Genomic DNA, 25,213 nt, shown 5'->3' on the forward strand with positions numbered 1-25,213 from the left:
ACTCTTTTTGAAACTGACTGCGAAATACATGTACAGGTATGCCTCCCGGCACACGGGACCGACAGCTTAACATACGCTCCAAAAGACGGAGTACTTTCATGATTCATTTACCCAATTCTGGATGAACCATGGGGAGAGCGGAAGTCTGAATTTAATCTACAGAAGTTGCTAATTAATTTCAGACTTTTTTCACTTTTTTAAGTCAATATCTCAGCAAATCACCACCGCCGGGAATTGAACCTGGGACCTCATGCACTAAAGGCAAGTACCCTAACCATTGCGCCACGCTCTCCACTGAAAACCATAGTTTACCAGCACATTGTGAAATGATCTGAATTCTCATTTTCCTCTTTGAATGAGTAACATACAGATATGGTGGAGCCTGCCTTCTCCTTTTTATTTCAATGATTTTCTCTTATTTTTGTAACAACACAAGACAATTTAATATTCAGCAACATACCTCATGATGAATAAGCCATTATATTTATATTCTTGCCAAAAAGTAGACATTTGCCAAAGAATGGTGCCAAATGGGTGGTGGGGATTATGATAACATACTGGTGTAGTGTGCACTAATTTAAGATTGAAAAGTCATACATAACCCCAAGCCCCCTCCTAGAGTCTCCCTCAAATAATGCCCCCATCCAAGCACTCAGGAAGTAGGGGCCTATCGCCTATATATGTTTTTTTTAAAGGGGTGAATGGGTATAAACTTAAGGGAAAAGGCAATCATTTGGTATAAAATTTTGGAAATATGGGTCATTTTTTTCCTTCCAAATTTACAATACAAATTTGCTGAAATAAGAAAATTTGAAAGTTTCTGCATTATTTTACGGTATTTTGATGACAAAATTCTAGAAATAAGGGAGTCATTTGGTAGCCAAACCTAAAAAAGGGGCCATCGGGTAGGACATATAAAGGGGGTCATCAGGTATGTTCGACTTCAGAAAAGGGGTCCTATTGACAGGCACATACCCATCCCTTCAAAAGTTGAGTGTCCCTGCGCACCCCCAAGCTCAGACCCCTGGAAGAGTAAGGTGAATGTACTATTATAATGATGAAGTCATCAGATAAATTTTGAGACAATGCTATTAGGAGAGTGATGGTTAAGGTGGATCATGAGGCATTTTGAAAAAATAAGTATGTTTTAAACAGATTGAGCAGGACAAAGTACACTGATCAATATGCCCTTTGTTTGAAGCCACAGCAAATCGGATATACGATTTTCATAATATATGCATTTGAAATATTTTGGTATTGTACTGCTTTTACCAATAATCAAAAGGAAAACAAATTTAATTCATTTAAATCTGTAAATTTGCATTCATTTTGTTCATTGTGACAGAATCTATTTGTTGAGCCATCAAAATAAACATGTTTCCTGTTATCGATATATAATTAGACAGTTAAATAAGGAAAGATAACAATGCAGGTTGCCAGATGACCACGTCACTCAATACTCCTCATCTCTGAGTATTACTATTAGGTAACAGCAGATCGAGGAGTGTTCCCCCTACTATAAAATGTGTATTTGATATTACAAAGATAACAATGCGGGTTGCCATATGACCATGTCACTAAATACATTCCTCTTCTCACTGAGTATTACTATTACTGTAACACCTTGGGTATAAGCCCACCTTCGGCTGTAAGCCCACCCCCTATAAACTTCTTCTGTTGCCAAAAGGTGCTCGATTGACTATACTTCAACAATTTCTTTCCAACTCTATTCCCCCCCCCCCCCAATGTCAAAAAGAAATCTACGCCACTGCCCAAAAGTAGGCAACTCTGATGATAATTATCTTTGGTATCTGTAGTATTTGTATACCTGTGCAGTGGTAGCCATATGGGTAATAACCTCTGAGCTTGTGAACCTTGCAATGTAGAAATTACTAAATCCACCATTCCTCCAAGTTATTGCCAAATTTGGTGCTTTCACCCAGTCAAAATAAGAAATCAAAATAAGAAATCAAAATAAGAAATCAAAATAAGAAATGGAGCAAAAAATGTAAATTTTTATCCATTATTATTATTTTTCCTTCTTGTAATCATATCATATCCTTCTTGTCTTGACTCCTGCCCTCACTTCCATTATTGCATAATCACATGATACCCTTCTTGTCCTCACCCCATCAACAGCAGGAAAGTGCCAAATATAGGAATGGGCTGTATGATGCATTGTCAATATTAATGAACGCCATCCCTAAATCCCACTAACACTGCCTCTAGTGGTTCAGAATCCTTAGGTTTTGAGCCTCCAGTGTAGACATGACTAATATGTGGTGTGATCAAGCAAAATCAGTCCAAAGTCGGCCATATGCAAGTTTCATTTGTCTACTTTGATGTATAAAGCATTTGCCAAGCTACATTTTGCAGAAATCACATTGAAATTGGACAAATTGTTCCACAGATATGAGCAGTTGAAGGGTATCCAAAACAATAGGAAAGAGAAGAAATTACTTCCGTTGTTTGACTGTATCTCAAAATAAATACTTCCGACTGAATTTTGTTTGATCGCTTTAAGGGTATATCTGTATATCATCTATTCATTGGAAGGTGTGTAGTGTTTGCCCTACAGGTGTATTTATAGAATATCAAAGGCCAAACGTTACTTGTGGTCGATTATATTTATAACATGGGATGAGGATATGTTTACATAATTTCAAAATGATACTAAATTGATATGATAAATAATTGGTTGTGTAACTTTGGGCACCGTAGCTAGATATTGTAATACTGTAATGTGATTGTAACCATTATTTACAGGTCGAAAACTGCATGTCACTGCTTTAAGCTATATTGTAACATTTCCATATGAAATTAATTTTTACTTTTCAAAATGTTAGTCTTCACTCTCAAAAGTGTCCCCTTTGAATTTTGAGTCGAATAAATGAGACAAAACAAAGAAAATTGCTATTTAATTGCAATGCCTATATTGCCAATGCTTGTCACTCCTTTGATTGTGACTGGCGGGTTGTGACCATCCGGTACACCATGTACGTACAGTGTTATGAACATTGCGTATGTGTTTGACTAATATTTTGATGGTATGAATAAAACAATGGGACACATCTTTTTATTAGAAATCTCCGATTGTGTCACACATACAGCACCTAAAGCCTTGATTTGTGCAGGGTATGTTATTTATTCAAGTACATTTTAATCGTGTAATAACCTGAATTTTGACAAACATTGAGGACGTCCTCCTCAGCAAATGTTACAATATGGCTTTAAGAGAGGATAAAGGCAAATGTATCCATATCTATTTTACATACATGTACAGACTACAGGAAAATAGTAATAGGTTTATTATTTTCACAAACAACATGAAATCGAGCAGGCTACGTGTTTTGGACATCCTTACAAACACTTTAAAGAGGGATTTTCCCTTTAGTCATGTGACTTGTGAGTATGGGCAGTAGCTATGTGCAAGGGGTGGGGGATTTTCAAAATAGTCAACCAAAACAACTTAAAATGGTTGAAATATAAGATGAAAGAATTCAAGAAATCAAGCAAGCAGGAAGGTATGGTGAGATTTTATGCTATTCTTTTAATATCATATTATTACATAAGATTAAAATTGTGTTTAACAATCAGGAGCTCAAAGCTCCTTTTTATTGACATGTCAAAATTATTCCCCTTTTTTTGTTTCCAAAAATGTTTATCCTTCTGCACCTGAAACATGAAGGCACATGGGGTTGGCAAAGTATTGAACCTTATAATAAATAATTCCTTCAAATATGTGCCTTTTTGATAACTTCTCTTTATAGTACCATGGTTGCCTTGTATCAAAATCACAGAACATCTAAATAGTCTGTTACTTAAACAAATTAATATACTAGTAGCAATAGTAACAAATATATACAATTAAATGAAACCTTTGGTTTTATTTTTATACATACACATACTTTGTACATAACTATAAACTACTATTTTAATAAGTTAAAGTTTACTTTATACAATATATTTACCTACAGTGTAATACAGGCTGTATCAAAATGATTGGTACCCATCAGTTTTCAGTAACTGTCTCATCAAAATGCAACATAAGATTCACCAATTTTTGTTAGATTAATATGATGAAAGGTTATAAACTTTAAATTCTTACCATTCCAAGCGGATCTAATGTTGCATTTGGAAGATGCTGGCTTTTCAATAAGCACCAATGGGTACCAATCTTTTTGATACAGCCTATATGTACAATATTTTTACCTACAGTGTAATACAGGCTGTATCAAAATGATTGGTACCCATCAGTTCTCAGTGAATATGGACAAGACTGTCTCGTCAAAATGCAACAAAATATTCACCAATTAATATGATAAAAGGTTACAAACTATAAATTCTTGCCATTCCAAGAGGATCCTATGTTGCCGTTGAAAGAAGCGGGCTTTTCACTAAACACCAAAACCAGTGGGTACCAATCATTTTGTTGCAGCCTGTACAGGCCAGTCAACTCAAGGGACTCCTTATGTGAGGAGTCACATAAAGTCTTTCAAACCAGTATAATCTTAAAATGTCCTAAAATACTCTTAAAATGACAAGAAACTGGTTGGTATGGGATCAATAAGAAATTTAATGAAGTTTCAAAAGTGCAATATATCCAAATAGCAGGCTCAAATATTGAGACCTTTGTTAAGTTTATGAGCATATTTTGACCTTTGACCTAATTTTCAGATTTCTTAATTGACCTTTACGGTAAATCCCATAAGCCCTTGCGAGTATACCTGAGAACTCGTCATTTTACGTCACGCCGACTTGCAGTGCACAGTAACGATGTTCGATAAACGATGTGTGCATCGGCGCAGATCGGAGTTCTCAGGTGTACTCGCAAAGGCTTATGGGATTTATCAAAAAGGTGAATCATTCCCCATGTAACCAGGTATCTTGTCATTTTGACATGTATGTTTGTAGTGTAGATGATCTGTCTGTAATTATGCTTTGTAGCAATTTTACAAATGAATAGTTTTATACACATGTATGTTGAAATCAATGATTTGCTAATGATATAATGTTTTATATAATCTGATTAAGAATTATTCAGATATCTGTAATACTAAGAAAAGAAATAGTTTATATACAAATATATATATATAGGCCTATATAATTTGTATTTTTGTAATGGCATTAAAGTAATATATATGAATACAATTACTTTTTCTATTCTTTTTTGTACCTCCATTTTACAGAAATGATCTCAGTAAGTAGTACTGGAAGTATCAAAATGATTGTTCACCATCAATGTTGGGAGAAGCGAGCTTCTACCAAATACCGTAAAAACTCGATAGTTAGCATTATGTGCTTACTATCAAGCGCTTTTAAAACATGCAATCATGAAGAGCCCCATCCTCAAAAGTGTAAAGGGTTTTGAGCAAATCATTGATACACAAAGTTATTTATGAACAAGTAAACCTACAAATGTGTGTCTCAACCCCATTAGCTAAGTTGGTAAAGCACAGGACTTTGGTACAATTTCATGTTTTCAAAAGCGCTCAATATAAAAGCACATATGCTAACTATCAAGTTTTTACGGTATGACATATGTCATAACCATCAAATAACATTATTTCACAAGGGACTCTTCCTCTACAAAGTTACACAACTGATGACGAGAAACTAGTTTTTATTTCTTACTTGACCTAAAGAAACTTAAAAGCATTATCTTAGCTCGTTTCTCCTAAGTTTCTCCTCATATTCTGTTTTATGGTGTCCAGCATATAACTGTGTAACTGATCTGTGTTTGAGATGTGAAATTTATGCTCGATGCTATTTCAGAAAACAGAGTTGCACGCATGCTCAATTAAGTGGAAAACGGCGTCATCTTTGAACACTGAGCATTCACGCAATTCACTTCTCTGCCAAAGCGATCGAGTGTAAATTCAGCATTATGCTGAGTGAGATGCCAGCCACAATTGTCTAATATCCAATATGAAATACTCACGTTAAGGGTGGTCTTAACCCTGGAATTATGGAAACTTTCGGGCTTCATAACTGCTAAATTATTAGTCTAAAGAATATAAAAGTATACATTTTTAGACTGGAAATGACTTGCTGAATTCATCTGTGAGGTCCAATTTGGGCCAAAATGCTCATTTGGGAGAAAATCCCCCAAAACAGGTTTTTTGACCCAAATTTTTTCGTCTAACGTAACAAAAAAATTGTTTGGCCAAAATTTTTTTAAATTAATTTTAAAAACTAGATAAAAATATCTAGGAGCGTTTTTTATTTTTTGAATTTTGACCAACTTTGAGAAATTTGCACCAAAAATGGTCAAAAAATGCAAAATTTTCAAAAAAATCATAAAAAAACCTGATTTTCGCCCAAATGTCAAATATTTTTGGTGAAGTTGGTCAAAATTAAAAAAAATGAAAAAACGCTCCCTAGATATTTTTATCTAGTTTTTAAAAATTAATAAAAATTTTTTTTGGCCAAACAATTTTTTTGTTTTTTTGCACGAAAAAATTTGGGCCATAAAACCAGTTTTTGGGATTTTCTCCAAAATGAGCATTTTGACCCAAATTGGACCTCACAGATGAATTCATCAAGTCATTTCCATTCTAAAAATGTATACTTTTATATTCTTTAGACTAATAATTTAGCAGTTATGAGGCCGAAAGTTTTCATAATTCAGGGTTCAGACCAACCTTAATTAACTTTTCTAATAATACTAGCGCCAAGTGACTCATTTCGCATGATCATTACACAGTTGGCTACATTTGGCATTTTTAGGAATAGTATTTATTTTATTTAAAAGCAAATTTGTGATATGATCTGGTCCATAGGGGACCATGAAATTAAGACAAAGGCAAATATATGGAGTAAAAAACAAAATACATAAGAAAATAAACATCACAAAACTTCAGAACTTTAGAACCAAGTATGCAAGACTGTTTTCAGTATATGATATCCTAATAAGGTAATAATTATAGGAACTCAATTTTCAAAAATGCCTTTGTCCCCATAAGCAAATCGTGTCACACTTGTAGCATTGCTTGTCATGCTTGTGTAACCCTTATGAATCTAAGAAGTGATACAAAACTACCGTTATATATAATTAAAAATTCTATTTACATTACTGGAAAAAACATTAAACCTTCAAACATTAAGCCTTCCTTCGCAATCAGTAAACAGATATTTGGCATTTTATCAGTACTGCATTATGGACAAAATATTGAAGCGACTTGCAGTAAGACTTTTATAATACATTTTTATAAAAATAACTATGTTCCATACGTTTTGCAAAACAAACTTTAAGGCACCGCATCCTAACGTCGCCGATGTAGCGCACGCAGCACCGATTCGATGTCCGATATGGGCGATATAGCCTAATAATAGCGTTTTCAAAAGAATTTAAATTCTGCGCGTTTCATCTTATGCTATACACACATACATTCTTCTACAATTATATCTTCCATAACAGCCGTCTCATAACCTGTAGCCGTTAAATGTTGGATACTCAAATTTGTCAAACTTGACCCTGTGCAACACGGTGAATCCCACTCTGACGGATTGATCACGTGTAATTGTGACCTAATAGAAGCATAATTGTTGGCCATCCGATGGCCCTGTGGACAAGACCCTTTGCAGTGATAAAGTGTAAAATGAGCAGGGCTTGCCACCCAGTAATCCCATCCTAAATCAGCAAATGATACAGTTCTTTGCTCACGACAGCAGGTTGTTTCTCCCCTTGTACAATCTGTGCCGCTACTGCGAGCTTGCCGGCCAGACCGACGTTGAGGTTTTTGTTTTTCTCCAGGCAGAAAAGTCCCATCAAGGCGAAGATGATTTTCTAACGGCAGCAATTCCAAATTTTCTTCCTTCTGATTAATTTGTGATAAGAATGTATCTGTAGCGACTTCGAGTGCTTCGAGAAGTTCTAATGAAGCTGACTGAATCTCGATTTCTTTTCTCGAAAGCACGTCTTCGTGAGTCCAAAGTTGAACTGCATCCGTGACATCAAAAGTCCTCCATATCGGTACCCCAAGTGGCACAGTACGACTGTCAAGGAGTTCTTTACTCCCGTGGTCATCAATAGTATGAAAAACATCAACTGAACCTCGCTCTCTGCGAATTGAGGCTGCGGGATTTTCATCATCTAATTGGCTGAAAAACAGAGTTGCACGCATGCTCAATTAAGTGGAAAACGGCGTCATCTTTGAACACTGAGCATTCACGCAATTCACTTCTCTGCCAAAGCGATCGAGTGTAAATTCAGCATTATGCTGAGTGAGATGCCAGCCACAATTGTCTAATATCCAATATGAAATACTCACGTTAAGGGTGGTCTTAACCCTGGAATTATGGAAACTTTCGGGCTTCATAACTGCTAAATTATTAGTCTAAAGAATATAAAAGTATACATTTTTAGACTGGAAATGACTTGCTGAATTCATCTGTGAGGTCCAATTTGGGCCAAAATGCTCATTTTGGGAGAAAATCCCCCAAAACGGGTTTTTTGACCCAAATTTTTTCGTGCAACGTAACAAAAAAATTGTTTGGCCAAAATTTTTTAAATTAATTTTTAAAAACTAGATAAAAATATCTAGGGAGCGTTTTTTTATTTTTTTGAATTTTGACCAACTTTGAGAAATTTGCACCAAAAATGGTCAAAAATGCAAAATTTTCAAAAAATCATAAAAAACCTGATTTTCGCCCAAATGTCAAATATTTTTGGTGAAGTTGGTCAAAATTAAAAAAAATGAAAAAACGCTCCCTAGATATTTTTATCTAGTTTTTAAAAATTAATAAAAATTTTTTTTTGGCCAAACAATTTTTTTGTTACGTTGCACGAAAAAATTTGGGCCAAAAACCAGTTTTTTGGGATTTTCTCCAAAAATGAGCATTTTGACCCAAATCGGACCTCACAGATGAATTCATCAAGTCATTTCCATTCTAAAAATGTATACTTTTATATTCTTTAGACTAATAATTTAGCAGTTATGAGGCCCGAAAGTTTTCATAATTCCAGGGTTCAGACCAACCTTAATTAACTTACAATAATACTAGCGCCAAGTGACTCATTTCGCATGATCATTACACAGTTGGCTACATTTGGCATTTTTAGGAATAGTATTTATTTTATTTAAAAGCAAATTTGTGATATGATCTGGTCCATAGGGGACCATGAAATTAAGACAAAGGCAAATATATGGAGTAAAAAACAAAATACATAAGAAAATAAACATCACAAAACTTCAGAACTTTAGAACCAAGTATGCAAGACTGTTTTCAGTATATGATATCCTAATAAGGTAATAATTATAGGAACTCAATTTTCAAAAATGCCTTTGTCCCCATAAGCAAATCGTGTCACACTTGTAGCATTGCTTGTCATGCTTGTGTAACCCTTATGAATCTAAGAAGTGATACAAAACTACCGTTATATATAATTAAAAATTCTATTTACATTACTGGAAAAAACATTAAACCTTCAAACATTAAGCCTTCCTTCGCAATCAGTAAACAGATATTTGGCATTTTATCAGTACTGCATTATGGACAAAATATTGAAGCGACTTGCAGTAAGACTTTTATAATACATTTTTTATAAAAATAACTATGTTCCATACGTTTTGCAAAACAAACTTTAAGGCACCGCATCCTAACGTCGCCGATGTAGCGCACGCAGCACCGATTCGATGTCCGATATGGGCGATATAGCCTAATAATAGCGTTTTCAAAAGAATTTAAATTCTGCGCGTTTCATCTTATGCTATACACACATACATTCTTCTACAATTATATCTTCCATAACAGCCGTCTCATAACCTGTAGCCGTTAAATGTTGGATACTCAAATTTGTCAAACTTGACCCTGTGCAACACGGTGAATCCCACTCTGACGGATTGATCACGTGTAATTGTGACCTAATAGAAGCATAATTGTTGGCCATCCGATGGCCCTGTGGACAAGACCCTTTGCAGTGATAAAGTGTAAAATGAGCAGGGCTTGCCACCCAGTAATCCCATCCTAAATCAGCAAATGATACAGTTCTTTGCTCACGACAGCAGGTTGTTTCTCCCCTTGTACAATCTGTGCCGCTACTGCGAGCTTGCCGGCCAGACCGACGTTGAGGTTTTTGTTTTTCTCCAGGAAGAAAAGTCACATCAAGGCGAAGATGATTTTCTAACGGCAGCAATTCCAAATTTTCTTCCTTCTGATTAATTTGTGATAAGAATGTATCTGTAGCGACTTCGAGTGCTTCGAGAAGTTCTAATGAAGCTGACTGAATCTCGATTTCTTTTCTCGAAAGCACGTCTTCGTGAGTCAAAGTTGAACTGCATCCGTGACATCAAAAGTCCTCCATATCGGTACCCCAAGTGGCACAGTACGACTGTCAAGGAGTTCTTTACTCCCGTGGTCATCAATAGTATGAAAAACATCAACTGAACCTCGCTCTCTGCGAATTGAGGCTGCGGGATTTTCATCATCTAATTGGCTGAAAAACAGGTGCAATTTTGCTGAGAGTACTTTTGCATTGGACCAGTTGGACAAGGTGAAGTTATCAAATGAAATGTCGATGTATTCGAGGTTGTTAGAATGATTAGGTGGAGTCTGGTGTCGCCTTGATGCTGAAAATAAGTAGAAACATTTAAAAGATAATTATTTTTCTGTTCTCTATAATAATTCGCAACTGGTTCGCTGTTTTATTCAAATATTAATTATGTGGCTATTTCGTCATCTGAACAAACGAAGTATAATAACCGCAACCGTTTGTTTGCGTTATGGTGAAGATAATGTCACGATTACACGATTAACGATACCACGTCATGATTTCCGCTGTTGTGATTGGCTGAAAGTTTTGTTTGCAGCTTTCAGCATGTTTGTAGACCAAGATTACACACAAATTGTATGACGTGTATAGTGAGTCATCATCAGACCCACATTGGTAATTACTGGATCGAACGATTTAAACTACAATTGGTAGAATAGCTATCAGGCGAAATATTTTTCCTTACAAATTTCGCGTCATTGTCAAAAGAGAAGTCAAAACAGTACCGTTGTTTTAAATTTACACCCTTTTTCAGTTAGATTTCAGTTTTCAGTCAGATCTAGGTCTGGATCTAGGGGATAGGGCATTCTTTTATGGTATGGACCTTTCTTTATGTTGATATCAAAGATTTGCCAATAATTGTGTGATCCTGGTTGTGTTGCCGCATGCATGCAGTTCTCAATATTTCATAAGCCTCTTTGAAGTAACATGAGTATGGCAGACACAAAAGGAGATGTGCTTTGATTTGAATATAACTTCTTGTCAGCTGAGAAAGCATCAAAGATTACCCAAATCAAAGCCTTATGGGCTGTGTTCTTATACACCTCTTTGCTCCTATGATGATTGCTCCTATTCTATGCTGCGAAATACATGTTGAACTACAGCCTGTCTTAGGGTCTCAAAAAAAATGATGCAAGTGAAAAGCGCCCTCTTTGGCAATTAGAAAATACCGTTGTGACGTGATGCTTACATCAACGTCAAGGGCGTAGGCTTAGCTCTCAAATGCCGTTTATTCTGTTCAATTTGCTTGTTTTAATCTCGAGATATGCTTAGTTAACGACGAAAGGGTAAAATCACACGTGTGCCACTTTTACTAGGGAAGAGGGCTTTACATGAGTAACCGTATTTGTTTTACAAATCTGGGCCAATTTGTAGTGTCACACATCATTGCGTTTGACCACAATGGTTCATTATGTAAAAAAGAGGGAGTTTTAAAAGTTGCACCTGAGTCCATAGGAGTCAATTGTCAAACAATACAGTATGTTAGGCCTGTCCATGTGTTTGTAATGGAAATAAAACTTAAAGTCTAGATGTTTAGTAGGGGATGTGTCCTCCTGCACTGTTGACAAGTGCATTGCAACTCCCATACGACGAGCAATTTCTTTCACCGGTACATTTTCATCCAGCAAACCTATTGCTCTACCGCGAAGAAATTCGGGCAAACGCGGCATTATTAAAATGTGACTTTTCACATGTGATGAACTACTGGCGATGTGGTCTATTCTCACTGTAGTACATATCCCTTCCATCTCAGACATTTATCATTAAAAAGAAAATAATAAAACACCTGCTTTGCTTTTGAAGAAGAAGAAGAATACCAAAGATTAAGTTTTCTTTTACAAACACATGAATATCCCTGGCCTACTGTATTGTTTGAGAATTGAGTCCTATGGACTCAGATGCAACTTTTAACACTGTTTAAAACGGTCTCCTTTTTTTATATAATGAACCATTGTGACTGAACGCAATGACGTGTGACGCTAAAATTTGGTCCACATGTGTAAAACAAATAAGGCTACCCATAGCATTTTACAGGTTTGCATTTTGTCAAATAGTTTTCGATTTATTAAAAAAAATATGTAGGGGGGAACTTATAAGTTGTGCACCCTATATCTCTCGAGATTGAAACACGCAAATTGAACAGAACAAACGGCATGTGAGAGTTAAGACTGCGCCCTTGACGTTTGATGTAAGCATCATGTCACAACGGTATTTTCTAATTGCCAAAGAGGGCGCTTTTCACTTGCACAATTTTTTTTTAGACAGGCTGTATTTTCCCGGATCATGTCATCAATGAAGTTAAATTAGAACCATTTATTTTTTGGCATACGTAAACTTACCTTTTCCTGTGAAGCTGACCACTTGCTTTGTCGTTGCTCGTCTTTCTCGAGGACGGACACCAGAATGCTCTGTCTCCTTTCGGTTGTAAATAACCTCCATGTCGTTTGGAGCATTAGATGTGTAATTTACGATTTCTTCTCTCGATGGTGGCTTTGTTAACCCCAATTTGGCGAGGAAAACGTGCTTGAAAGCTTCCATCTCTATGTCACTAAGACGTCGTGGGACTTCTTCTATTGCCTCACTAAGACTTCGTGGCCCTTGGGAGACTTCTTCTAGTGCTTCAACGTCTCTGGTGTTGCAAGCTCGCAAACAACCATCTGTCGAAATGCTCAAAAATACAGCTATGAAGAAAAAGATGCCCATTCCGTACATGTTTATCTGTTATAGAATAGAAGACAAAATACATGTATTAAATCATGACATTTACTACATTGCAAATTATACAATAACCGCTATAAACGCAGATATTCTCATCGACGCGATCCAACAGTCTAGAGTCTTGACTCTGAGTTCTGGTTTACTAAAACATAATCCACCTCGAAATTACCGAATAGCTCGGGCCTTGATTTTAGTTACATAATTTCATGACTACTTCAATTTGAATTTCGGAGGTAAATATGGTAAACGGGCTAAAAAGAAGTTGGAAACGATCACAAAAGCTATATGACCCCCTATCTTTCAACTTAGTATCACAGCAAACGCAAAACGAATTTAAAACATTTTAAAGATATTATATTTTGGGTTTTGGTTTTGATAAAATAAAAACATTTTAAGTTTAGCAACTATTTTAAACTGTTGCGAGTTGGTCCCGGAGTTGGTACTTCACAGCATCTTGCGAATGGTAGTGCGCTTTGGCAAAAATTACATACATCATTTCATATAATATGTAGAAGAATTCAAATATCACAGATATACTTTTATGGGTCCTGTGGTTCTTGAGTTATGTTGCAAAGAGAGCTGAAACAACAACACTTTTGTAAAACGTACCTTATTTACAACAATAAATCAAGCAAGTTTTTTTAAGTATATGATTTGTAGAATGAACTTTTGCAAAACATCAAAGTGTTATTTTTCAATAATTTATTGATTTAGATAATGAAAATCGATTTTGTTTGGTTGCTTCGACCAACAATACTGTCTACATTAAATGTCGGGTTTTATAAAGGTCATGAAAACGTTTTGTATCAAAACACCGCAACAAAAGTTTTAAAATGTCAAAATGTTATTGTAAAAAAGTAATTTTTGCCGTTTCTGCCACCTATTTTGTCAAAATGTTAGAATATTGAACTTCCCGCACCTGTAGGCCCGTACGAAGGGAGTAGGAAGGGATTCAAGGGAACGCCCGCCACCCCGGGTGTCTGCGGTGGTTGAAATGAAAAATTTGGCAACAAACGAAGAAAACAGCAGTAGGCCTATACTGACGAAGTTGAAGCCCCATTCAAATACATGTAGCTAATTTATAAACTATCAGCATGGTCAGTATATTCATGTAAATGCCTTACAGGTGTATTTTGTCTTACATACACAGCTTTCAGCTGAACCACTAGCATGCAGGCTATGTTCGCACATCTATGACAATGACAAAAGTACCAAGATCTGAATTTTGATGATTTATCAGTGAATAGGCCTTGAAGGCCCCCATTTTCAGGCTCGTTCCTTTATCATGCTCCAGTTCTTTAGCCTCAAACTCTGAAAATTGTAGCTCTTAACCTCAAATTTGGACAAATGGGGAATTCTTTTAGCGCCACATCCTATAATTTGGCCCAAATATATGTAACTAGACCCCAAAAAAAAAAAAAAAAATGTTGAAATTTTAGTTCATCAAGTCCCCAAAGTTTGGCACTCCTCGCCGCACACCTACACACATGCCAAAGTTTAAGTTGAGCGCCCCGTGTAAATATGTCCACGAAGAAACCAACTTTTCATTCTAATATCGCACCTGTAATCATTGGTAATCGTCCAAAATCAAAAATAAAAGGATACGAGACCAAGATCGTTTTCGGCAATCAAAATTTGTAGTGCTTTGCCCGGTGCTTTGATAAATAAAATATATCCCCCCAACATGTTGGGGCAGATGGGGCATGTTAATCTGTGACACTTATGGCAGGTAGGCCTACGATCCGCTATAGGCCGTATCCGGGGGCCCTATCACACAGGGATCGCGAAGGTAGTTGGCAAAGACTACAGAATGTTTAAAAACTTTGGTAGGCCTATATCCCGGGGTATCCACTTACCTTCCCGTGATTTGCTTGACCAAAGTGAATGAGAAATACTACAAGTCTGCAATACGTAACTACGAACAGGTTAGCCACACGTCTCAAAGCTTCTCAATCCTCCAACGATAGAAAGAGGCAGATCTGAAATGTAACGTCAAACCAACTCCTTTTTATAGGAAATCTATGTCCATTCTATATTGAAGTGAACCCCCCGGGTCATATACTGGTACATGCGCATCACATGAACGGTAACCAGACGTTGACATAGACCTATACAAATAGTCTATGTGTAATTAAGTAACTGGGGTGACCACGCTGTCGTGCTCGGGCCACGCAATGCTCCCGTGATATCTCTATACTTGCGTCAGAAATGCTGAAATTAGACATCGTATGTTCCAGCACAGACCCAAGTTCACTTTTCCAGCCTAGCCATCTGCGCACTAGGGAGCGACCCCGGGGTATTTAACTCAAATTACCAAATCTTCATTGGAGAGACCTCTGTTTGTGGACCCCGTAGCTCCGAAAGATCCCTGAATTTTACCAGATCAGAGCGCTTTAAAGATCCCTGATTTTGAGATGGAGAGCGTATAACCTATGCCTTATAATAGGTACTTGCCTTAGTCCATGAGGTCCCGGGTTCAATTCCCGACATTGCTGAGATATTGACTTGGAGAATGTCTATGGATTAAATTCAGAGTTCCGCTCTCCCCATGGTTCATAGAATGGGTAAATGAAATATAAAAGTACTCCGTCCTTCGGAGGAAACGCCGTCTGTCCCGTGAATAGAAAGCCATACCTTAATACATGTATTTCGCAGCCAGTTTCGAAAAGAGTATGGTGTTAACCCCTGACTGTTCAACTTCCCAACCCGTCCCAGTGTTCAAATAATGGAAATAAGCTTCAACAGAGGCTTTCTTGGGTTATCCAAGGTTGTCAAAACCCGAACAAATCAAATCAGAAAAGCTCTAAAAGACCACAAAATTGCTCATTCCTCAAATTTATGGGGGGTTTTCAGGCGATTCTTAACCAGCATGACCAGATAGCTCCAAAAGACCCTTGATTTTGACCATTCATAGCTCTTTAAAGACAATCTTTTACCGGTACGCCGTCAACTCCCAAATACCCACTATCTCCGAATTCCGAGGGAGCATACCCACCAAGCAATGTTCATGTGCCCCTCACCTCACCTCCCAGGAGCGAGTATCGAAATGCGAGCAAACTTGGGTATAGGCCTACACGAAAAAGTGGACATGGTGAAAACAATCCTTAGAACTTTGAAACTACATAGGGTTAATTATTATGCTATGTAATATTAGTGCTATATGAAATAGTTCATGCTCTTTAAATTGTGCCACTATAAATTTCCTTTAAAAAAAACCCGGATATCTGCCTAAATTTGGGCTTTTGTTTGTTTATTTTTACCACAGAAGTTTTTACATAGGAGGCCTATTCACCCAGAACGCTATTCAGCCGATGGCTATTGTTATTATTACACAAGACCGGTTAGTGTCTTGGATGTGATTTACATGTGCTTTTGGGTTGTTTTTTGCGAAATCCTTATGATATTGGACGAGACAAGAAAAAAAATGCAGCAAAATGAGAAAAATATGTTGTAATCGTAGTCGCTTTCGTACATGTCGTATAATTATACTAGTACTAGCTTATACAAGAAATCCATAGGCCTACTTTCGAAACTTAGCACGGCCCATTATTGAAAAACACGCACTGTGATTTGTCAAAACACGTCACGTGAAAGCCCTAGTAAAGGATAGTGCATTACCCTTTCGTTCTTGAATACAATTTGGTTTATTTTAATGTTATCGCAAACTCATTAACTGCAATCATCATGATCACTTATTTGCAAATGTTCTTTTGTATTCGGTTGGTACCATCGCTCATTAGCGTAGGTGTGTGTTAAGTTAACAAATATGTTTTGATATCAATCATATCAATTTTTTTGGCATGATTGGTAAGTTTTTATCGGGTTCGCCGTCGGTCAAGTTCAGAATTGTCGTAAGCCTATCCCATAATCAGTCATATCTATAAATGACTGTGATAATCTAGTTTGTCTAAACCATGCATCGCACATGTGACCTTTGGGACTCCTTTGGACCTAAAGCCTACTTGTCAGTTTGATCTCGGTTTTTGAAACTTTTATATGTTTCAATGCACAATAGCTCGGAGGACCTTCCCAGGCAATAGGCCCTACCAAGTCTCTGACAAATTTTACGACAATCGAGAACCTCATCATTGAAACACAAGTCAAAAACAGCCATCAGAAAATAGCTTTAATTGTACATAGACTAACAGGCGCTTGCAGTTTTGTTTTCTTAAGTTAATTTATAACGTTCATTTGCTGCAAAAAATGTTCCTAGTGTCGTAAAAGCGCATAATTATTTATTTCAGACACGTTCACAAAGAACTGTCATTGCAAGAGATTAAATGGGCTAAATAGGCCTAGTCCTTGTCATGTGGGACAGGATTAGCAAAAGGCATACGGGTATAAGATATTAGGAATCATTGCCTAGCCTCTTAACCACAGGGTTGATGGGCTACGTCCATTAGCTATCAGACACGGGGTATACGTAGGCCTAACGGATAGGCCTAGCATATGAGATACCCGATGAGATATGGGTTCAAATGGCATTAGGCCTAGGCCCTATAGTTCACTCCGTGAACAAAAACAATGGGAGCGTGATGATGGCTAAAGCTCTCATGTGAGATTGTGAGTAGGCCTATCGCAACTTGAGCAAATGTTTTATGTTCACAAACGATCAGCTAAGAACGAATTTAACACACTATGCCGGTTCCTTGGATGACAAAGGACATTAGGAAGTTATGTACAAGAAAGAAGCTTATGTACAGGAGGTTTAAGAAATCTGGTAGTCATGTTGCTGAGCAACAATTTAAAGAGTGTAGTAAGAATTTGAAAAAAGCTATTCGGACTAGTCATTGTAATTATTCTCTTGGTATTTCCAAACTAGCTAGGAGTAATCCTAAGAAATTTTGGAACTATGTAAGATCTAGTTCTAAGGACTCTTCCCAGCTTTCATTTACTACTGATAGTGGTGATTTGACTGATCCCGATGATTGCTTGCGCTTTTAATAAGCATTTCTCAAGTAACTTTGGGACTTCCTCTACCATTGATGTGAATTGTCTTCCTGACTCTCCCCCCTCTCATGGTGGTGCTTGTCTCTCCTTTGACATGTTTTCTGTTGATGAAGTTGTTGATATTCTTAAGGGTCTTGATACCAACAAGTCTCCCGGTCCTGATAGTATTCTTCCTGTTTTCTTAAAATCGTGTGCAAGTGAATAAGCTCCTGTTTTGTGTACCTTTTTTAATGAATGTATTTCAAAGGGTGAAATTCCGTCTGCTTTGAAGTGTGCAAATGTTGTGCCTATTTACAAAGGCTCTGGTAAGCCTAAGAATGCTATTTCGAGTTACAAGCCAGTTTCCTTAACAGCAATCCTCTGTAAGGTCATGGAAAGATTGGTTTGTAAACGTCTTCTTGGTTATCTTGATGAGCATGACATTCTTTCAGATAATCAATTTGGTTTTCGACATGGTAGGAATTGCGAGCAGATGTTGGCTAAATTTTATCATTTTCTCAGTGGTAACCTTGATAACAGCAAATATTGTAATTTGGTGGATGGGATTTTTCTTGACTTTAGTGTGATTTTGATAGAGTAGATCATACAATTTTGTTACAAAAGCTTCATTACTATGGTATCAGGAATAATGTGCTTAACTGGATTCAAAGCTTTCTTTCTGGTAGAAAACAGAGAGTTATCTTTGGCGGAGCTAAATCTGATTGGGCTTCAGTCACATCGGGTGTTCCTCAAGGTTCTGTTTTGGGGCCCATCTTGTTTCTGTTATTTGTAAATGACATTAATGACAACCTGTCCTCTGCCTTATTTCAATTTGCTGATGACCATACACTTGTACGTTCTATTAAAACTTTTGAGGATCAAGTTGCACTGCAGAAAGATCTTGACACAATTCACAAGTGGACCATTGAGAATAAACTCCCCCTGAATGCTTTATAAGTGTGCTGTTGTTCATTTTTCGAGGTCTAGGGCTTGCAGTCTTTTTACATACAAGTTAGGTGGTATTCCAATTGAGATTGTTGATGAGTATAAACTGCTTAGTGTTGTTTTCAATTCTTCCCTATCGTTCTCTTCACATGTTGATAAAATCTGTAAAAAGTTTCTCGCCTAACTGGTTTTGTCATCAGAACTTCTCGCCATATGCACTTCGGTGCTCTTCTACATCTATTTAAAGCATTGATACTCCCTCACCTTACTTACTGTGCTGTTATTTGGAATCCTTGTCAGACTGGCCTGCTTGATAGGTTAGATAAGAGTCAGAGAAAGATTTCTAAAGTTTTGATGTATAGGAAGAGGTGTCCTTCTGATCTTTCACCCAGCAAACACAAAAACGTTTTAAAAACGTTTTAAATAAGTTATATTTTGGCTTTTGGTTTAGGTAAAAACGTTTTAATAACATTAAAATGTCGGGTTATATAAAGGTCATGATAACGTTTTAAAACGTTTTGTATGAAAACACACTACAACAATTTTTTTTAATGTTTTCAAAAAATGTTATTGTAAACTATTTTTGCAAACATTTTTGCCAAATATTGTGTCAATACTTAAATAACATTATGTTAAAATATTTGAACCCAGCAAACACAGAAATGTTCTTAAAATGTTTTTTCAAAACCTTTTAATAACATTTAAATGTCGGGTTATATGAAGGTCATGAAAACGTTTTTAAAACGTTATTGAAAATATTTTGGGCAAACATTTTTCGCAAAATATTTTTTCAACCCCAAAATAACATTCTGTTCAGAATGTTTTGTATCAAGTTTTCAAGAATATTTTTGGAATGTTATTAAAACGTTTTTATACCCTTTATATAACCCGACATTTAAACGTTTTCTGTAAAACATTTTTGTTTGCTGAGCAGTAGATTATAAAAACATGTTTTTTAAGGTTATGAAAACGTTTTATACTCTTAATATACCCTTTATATAACCCGACATTTAAACGTTTTCTGACAACCTTTTATAACCTTTTGCGAATGATGTCGAAAACGTTTTGTGTTTGCTGGGCATATGAGTCTAGATTAGATGAATTTGGATTGCTTAAAACATGCGACTTATTTGATTTGTTGAGGTTGATCTTCTGCTTTAAATTGCTTACTTGCTGCTGCTTACTTGCTTATTTCGGGTGGTTTTCCCGAACCACGACAGCTCTCCATATCCTCCTGTCCTGCATCGCCGTTCCCAGGTCAGATGCTTCCAGTCCGGTGTCTTGCTTGAGTACATCTACATATGTAAGGGGTGGTCTACCAGGGTTTCTTGTTCCATGTTTGGGTGCTCAGTTTATCAGGTTGGCGACAGGTTCACACTTGCTTCTGAAGCAGTGGCCAGCGAAGCGTGTTCTCCTTTCTCTGATCTTCTCTGAGAGCCTTGGGAGGTCTCCATACAACTCTTTGTTGCTTATGTGCTGTTTCCAATGGATGTTGTACACTGCCCTAAGCATACGGGTGTAACAGCCGTCCAGCTCTTTAGATAGTTTGGGAGTTATGGCCCAGGCTTCAAATCCGTACGTTAACACAGACTCCACTGTTGCACTGAAGACTATCAGTTTGAAATTCTTTGGTAGAGCAGACTTCCAGATCTTACTTAGGCTATTGCATGCTCTCCAAGCTGCTGCCTTGCGTGTTTTGACATCATGCTCTGTGCTAGCCATCCATGCTCCGAGGTATTTGAAGTCTTTCACCTCGTCTAGCTTTGTACCATTATTCGTGCTGATGTTACATGTAACTTGCTGATCTTGGTTAAAGGATGAACTTTGTCTTGGTGGCATTCATCTTTAATCCGACTCTTCCAACTGATGTTTCTAGCCTTTGCAGCAGTCCCTGAGCTTGATTTATTTCTTCTGACAGTAGGGCGATGTCATCAGCGAAGTCCAGGTCGGTTACCACTTCTGGCCCAACTCGTCTGCTCTTTTCAAGCTGGAATCCTATAGTGCTTCTTCCTTGCCATCTATAGCCACTCTCAAGGCATAGTCAAGCACTACGGTATCACAAACAGATACGGGGCAAGTGTATCTCCTTGTAGAACGCCGGCTACGATGTCAAACAGCTCAGTTTCTCCATCAGAGGAGATCACTTTGGCTTTGGTTTTCTTGTATGTCCTTCCAATGGCACCCACAAGTTGTTTTGGTATCCCATAGGCTCTGAGGATTTGTAGCATCTTGCCTCGGTGAATAGCGTCGAAGGCTTTTCGGAAGTCAATGAATGTGATAATGGCTGGTAGATTTTTGGCCTTCACTCCTTCTATTATCCTTCTAAGAGCCAGTATGTGGCTGACAGTAGTTCTTCCCACTCTGAAGCCATTCTGGTTGTTTCTCAGAAGTCCATCAACTTTGGGTCTTATCCTGTTGAGTATCAACCTATTGAAGGTTTTGGCCACTATTGAGGATAGGCTGATGCCACGGTAATTACCTCCTTGACTTAGGTCTCCTGACGTTGGTATTGGGATTATGTTAAGAATAGACCACTGATCAGGCATTCTTTCTTTCAGGAATGCATCGTTGCAAAATCCTAGCAACAGGTCATCCAGGTCACATCTCTTTAAGACTTCTGGTGAGATGCCGTCTTCTCCACTACTCTTTCCCTCTGCTATTGCTGTCTTTGCCTTTGTGTATTCTTCATGGCTAAAAGGACCAACCCCAATCGAGAGATCATCTGTGATGGGCTCTATCGTATCATCTTCTCCCTCTATATCTGGGGAACTTCCTAGTAGATCTTTGAAATGATAATTGTTAACCCTTTCCATCTGAGTGTCTTCTTTCAGCTGGCCCCTCATTGACGATTTTCTTCCTGTAATGTCATTGATCAGTCTCCAACTCTGACTGTGTTTACAGTTGTCATGAGCCATTTCAACTTCTCTCAGCTTGATGTTGAGATCATCCTCTATTGCCTGATTATAGGCTCCTGCTAGATCAGACTTTACCTGATTATAACTGACCCTGTTGTCTTCGGTTGTGCATTCCTGATATATTTCATAAGCCTTCTTGATTTTCTGTCTTGCTGCTGTTACTTTGTGATCACTTGAGAAGCACGCCTTCCTGATTTTCTTTAAAATGATTAATGAAATTGGTCCTTCTTCTTTTTGCCAATTTTTCAAGCCTTCTAAGGTTAAGGAGTTTAGGTATCTCCACTGTATTTCTCATACCAATGCCTTTTTCAACTCTGTTTTTGTTTCCTTTCCACGTTTGTGGAATGAACTTCCCACTGATGTCCGCTCTGCGCCCTCCCTTATACCTTGTTTAAGGCCATGTGTAAAGAGCATTTTATGATGTAATTATGTTACCTTCCGGGGTTACCTTGTTTAAGGCCATGTGTAAAGAGCATTTTATGATGTAATTATGTCTTTCATATGCTTGTTTACTGTTAAGTTATGTCATAGAGTGTTCCACTAATATTTTCATACAAATGTTTTTGCTTTAATTTATGCGTATCTTGTATCTATATTATTATTATTTTTATTATTATTATTATATGCACTTTAATATAATCAGGAAAGAAGAACACATTGTGCTTGGACTGTTTAGTCTATTTCTTCTTTCCTGGATTGTCATTTAAATTGCTTTTAATGTTTTTCATGTTTGTAATTTATGGCAATTGAAATAAAATTATTATTATTATTATTATTATTATTATTATTATTATTATTATTATTATTATTATTATTATTATTATTATTATTATTATTATTATTATTATTATTATTATTATTATTATTATTATTATTATTATTATTATTATTATTATTATTATTATTATTATTATTATTATTATTATTATTATTATTATTATGCCTATAGCATAGCCCTACTGGCCTTATCTGGATCTTAAAGTTAATAAGTAGGCCTATTATATAGGGCATATATATTTGGAATAAATATGACGTTGTGTAGGCAGAAAGCCTAGCGTGATCATAATTAATAAAATGATTCGGCCCGGGACGGTATTTTGTGTGACTACCTTTAGAATTCACAGCCAGTGTAGACGAATATAGGCCTACATGTAGGCCCAACTATTTTCGTCTCGAGTCGACCGTATGCAGTAGTCTATGCTCTAAAGAATGTAAGCGATGGGCGCTCCAGGCGGGCGCTCCTATATAAAGAGTGCCAAAGCAGTGCATAGCGATTTCCATCATGTACGAGACTATTCGTGTTCCGCCGGTAAGAACGTGTCTAAGGACAGCGGCTTGTGTCCCCATCATAGTTGGTGCCCCCCACCCCCCCCAATCGGATTACCCACGCTACGCCACTGTAAACGAAGTATCAATAGACGAAGAATTGTGTTTATTCGGCACGATTCGACTTTATTTCCGGGCTTTATTTTTTACATCCAAATTAATTGACACTTCAAAAGTGACAAACATTATACAGACGTCCCTTTTCTCTTGAAACACGCTAATTATGAGCACAAAGAGTGAATGTTGTCACGCTATAATGAGCCCGTTACAAAAGCTGGTGGGACTCACCCTGATGAGAATAAATATCCAAAATAATAAATAACCCAGCAAACACAAAACATTTTACAGAAAAAGTTTTATTGTCGTGTTATATAACGGGTATAAAACGTTTTAAAAACATTAGATGCAAAACATTCCAATATTTTAATATTATTAAATTAGTATTAGGCCTATTATTTAACAAAATATTTTTTTGTTAAATGTTTGCTAAAATTATTTAATAACAATAACACTTTGGACTACAATTTTAAAATGTTGTTGTAGTTCATTTTTAATATAAAAAACGTTTTCATGACCATAATATAACCGGCTATATGTTATTGAAACGTTTTGAACAAAACCAAAACGTGTTAATAACACGTTTATAATTCAGAGATGTCAGTTTTCAGGTTTTAACCTGAATTCAGGTTTTTTGTGAGTTCAAATTCCCGCGTTTTTATTTATTTTCAGCCTGTTTTGGGGCTTTTGGTCTGCATTCACGCGCCTTTTAAAGTCTCATGCACGATATCGTGACATGTAAAGTTGCATCACTTCCATGATATGAGATGATAATGCCGGGGTTAAATGTATAACACATGCCCATGTTTAATATAAGCCACATTTTTATGTGCATGGACATTTCCAAAAAAATCCGGCCACTCTTGAGACATTTTTTCATATTTCATATTATTCAATTTTACTATAAAGACAACTCAAATGAGCTCAAATAAGAGATCTTATTCTTCCCTTCCATTGGATGCAAAGGTTAGCATGGATTTGTGCTTCAAATGGTTGATGACACTCGCTTTGTGCATAAACTTGCGTGGTGAAAGTCTCATGCACGATATCGTGACATGTAAAGTTGCATCACTTCCATGATATGAGATGATAATGCCGGTGTTAAATGTATAACACATGCCCATGTTTAATATAAGCCACATTTTTATGTGCATGGACTTGCATCATTGCAGTGGCTTACAATTCAAGTTCAACAGTGTCATACATTATTGTCCGATTATGGTTTTATTTTTGTTTTGCTTTTTTTTTTATCTCTTGCTCCATCTCAGTTAGATGCACAGTATAATAAAAATTCCTTTAAAAAGGAATGGGGCGCCCATGTGAGCTTGGTCGTGATGTGGTGAATTCCATGGTGTTTAGATTTGGTATTATCTGTTCCAAACCCGGTGACACCTCATTATAGAAATCAGACCTGTCGATAGGTTGTAAGAGGGGATAGCCTTTTCCTTGAGAAAATCAATATAACTTTCCAGGCACGAATGGGGCCATAGGCCCTATACGTATAAAGAAAGTTTTGCTACTTTGCAACGCGCAATATATCATTCACCAATCATTGATATAGGCCTAATACGTATATACCATTGAAGTATATTAAGACATATGCCTACTTAGCAAATTTCCTCCAACCTTGACTACATGTAAGCCTACATAGTTATTACTAATTTAACTACCTCAGTTTTTGTTCTATTATTTATATAGCCAATCTTTTAAAGTGTTAATTAGTATGCCAAATATGAAATGTTTATCACCTATGTCACGAGCGAACCATGTTTTGCCCGGCCTAAACATGCTCTAACATGCTATACTATAACATGCTTCTACTACCCCTGGCAATATGCATGAGGCACAGTGACATCGCCCCGATATCTTCATGGTAGAAATCGCCATGGTAGGTTGAATCCACAGCCACCCATGGCCATTTTATTCGGACCTTATGAGATGCATAATTAGCGAAGTGACCTGACTAAGGCTACTGACAATAGCCGGGGTAATTGATTTCTCGCTGTGAGAGTAAGCTTGTATACGACATTGCGGTCAATGGTTATACTGC

The 25,213-nt window shown here is 36.9% G+C and overlaps 2 protein-coding genes across 2 annotated transcripts; both read right to left on the reverse strand.

The window, feature by feature from the left end:
• Positions 1-7,367: 7,367 nt before the first annotated feature.
• LOC140168754 (bone morphogenetic protein 2-like) lies at positions 7,368-8,126 on the reverse strand. The gene has a single exon (XM_072192165.1). It carries the CDS (start codon positions 8,124-8,126, stop codon positions 7,377-7,379), a length of 750 nt encoding a protein of 249 aa, XP_072048266.1. The 3' UTR covers positions 7,368-7,376.
• Positions 8,127-9,703: 1,577 nt separating this feature from the next.
• On the reverse strand, positions 9,704-12,826 carry LOC140167802 (uncharacterized). Its single transcript, XM_072191096.1, has 2 exons — positions 12,613-12,826; positions 9,704-10,571 (listed from the first exon to the last, which is right to left on the reverse strand). Exons 1-2 carry the CDS (start codon positions 12,809-12,811, stop codon positions 10,267-10,269), a joined length of 504 nt encoding a protein of 167 aa, XP_072047197.1. The 5' UTR covers positions 12,812-12,826; the 3' UTR covers positions 9,704-10,266.
• Between the last annotated feature and the right edge of the window lie 12,387 nt (positions 12,827-25,213).

Source organism: Amphiura filiformis, chromosome 1 (assembly GCF_039555335.1).
Source record: "Amphiura filiformis chromosome 1, Afil_fr2py, whole genome shotgun sequence".
Classification (NCBI taxonomy): Eukaryota; Metazoa; Echinodermata; class Ophiuroidea; order Amphilepidida; family Amphiuridae; genus Amphiura; species Amphiura filiformis.

Excerpts from the sequence above, each read along its gene's own strand:
- LOC140167802 (XM_072191096.1), bottom strand. The coding sequence starts at position 12,811 with ATGGAAGCTTTCAAGCACGTTTTCCTCGCCAAATTGGGGTTAACAAAG. Across the intron at positions 10,572-12,612 it reads GGTCAGCTTCACAGGAAAAG|CATCAAGGCGACACCAGACT; the intron begins GTAAGTTTACGT and ends ACTTATTTTCAG.
- LOC140168754 (XM_072192165.1), bottom strand. The coding sequence starts at position 8,126 with ATGCGTGCAACTCTGTTTTTCAGCCAATTAGATGATGAAAATCCCGCA.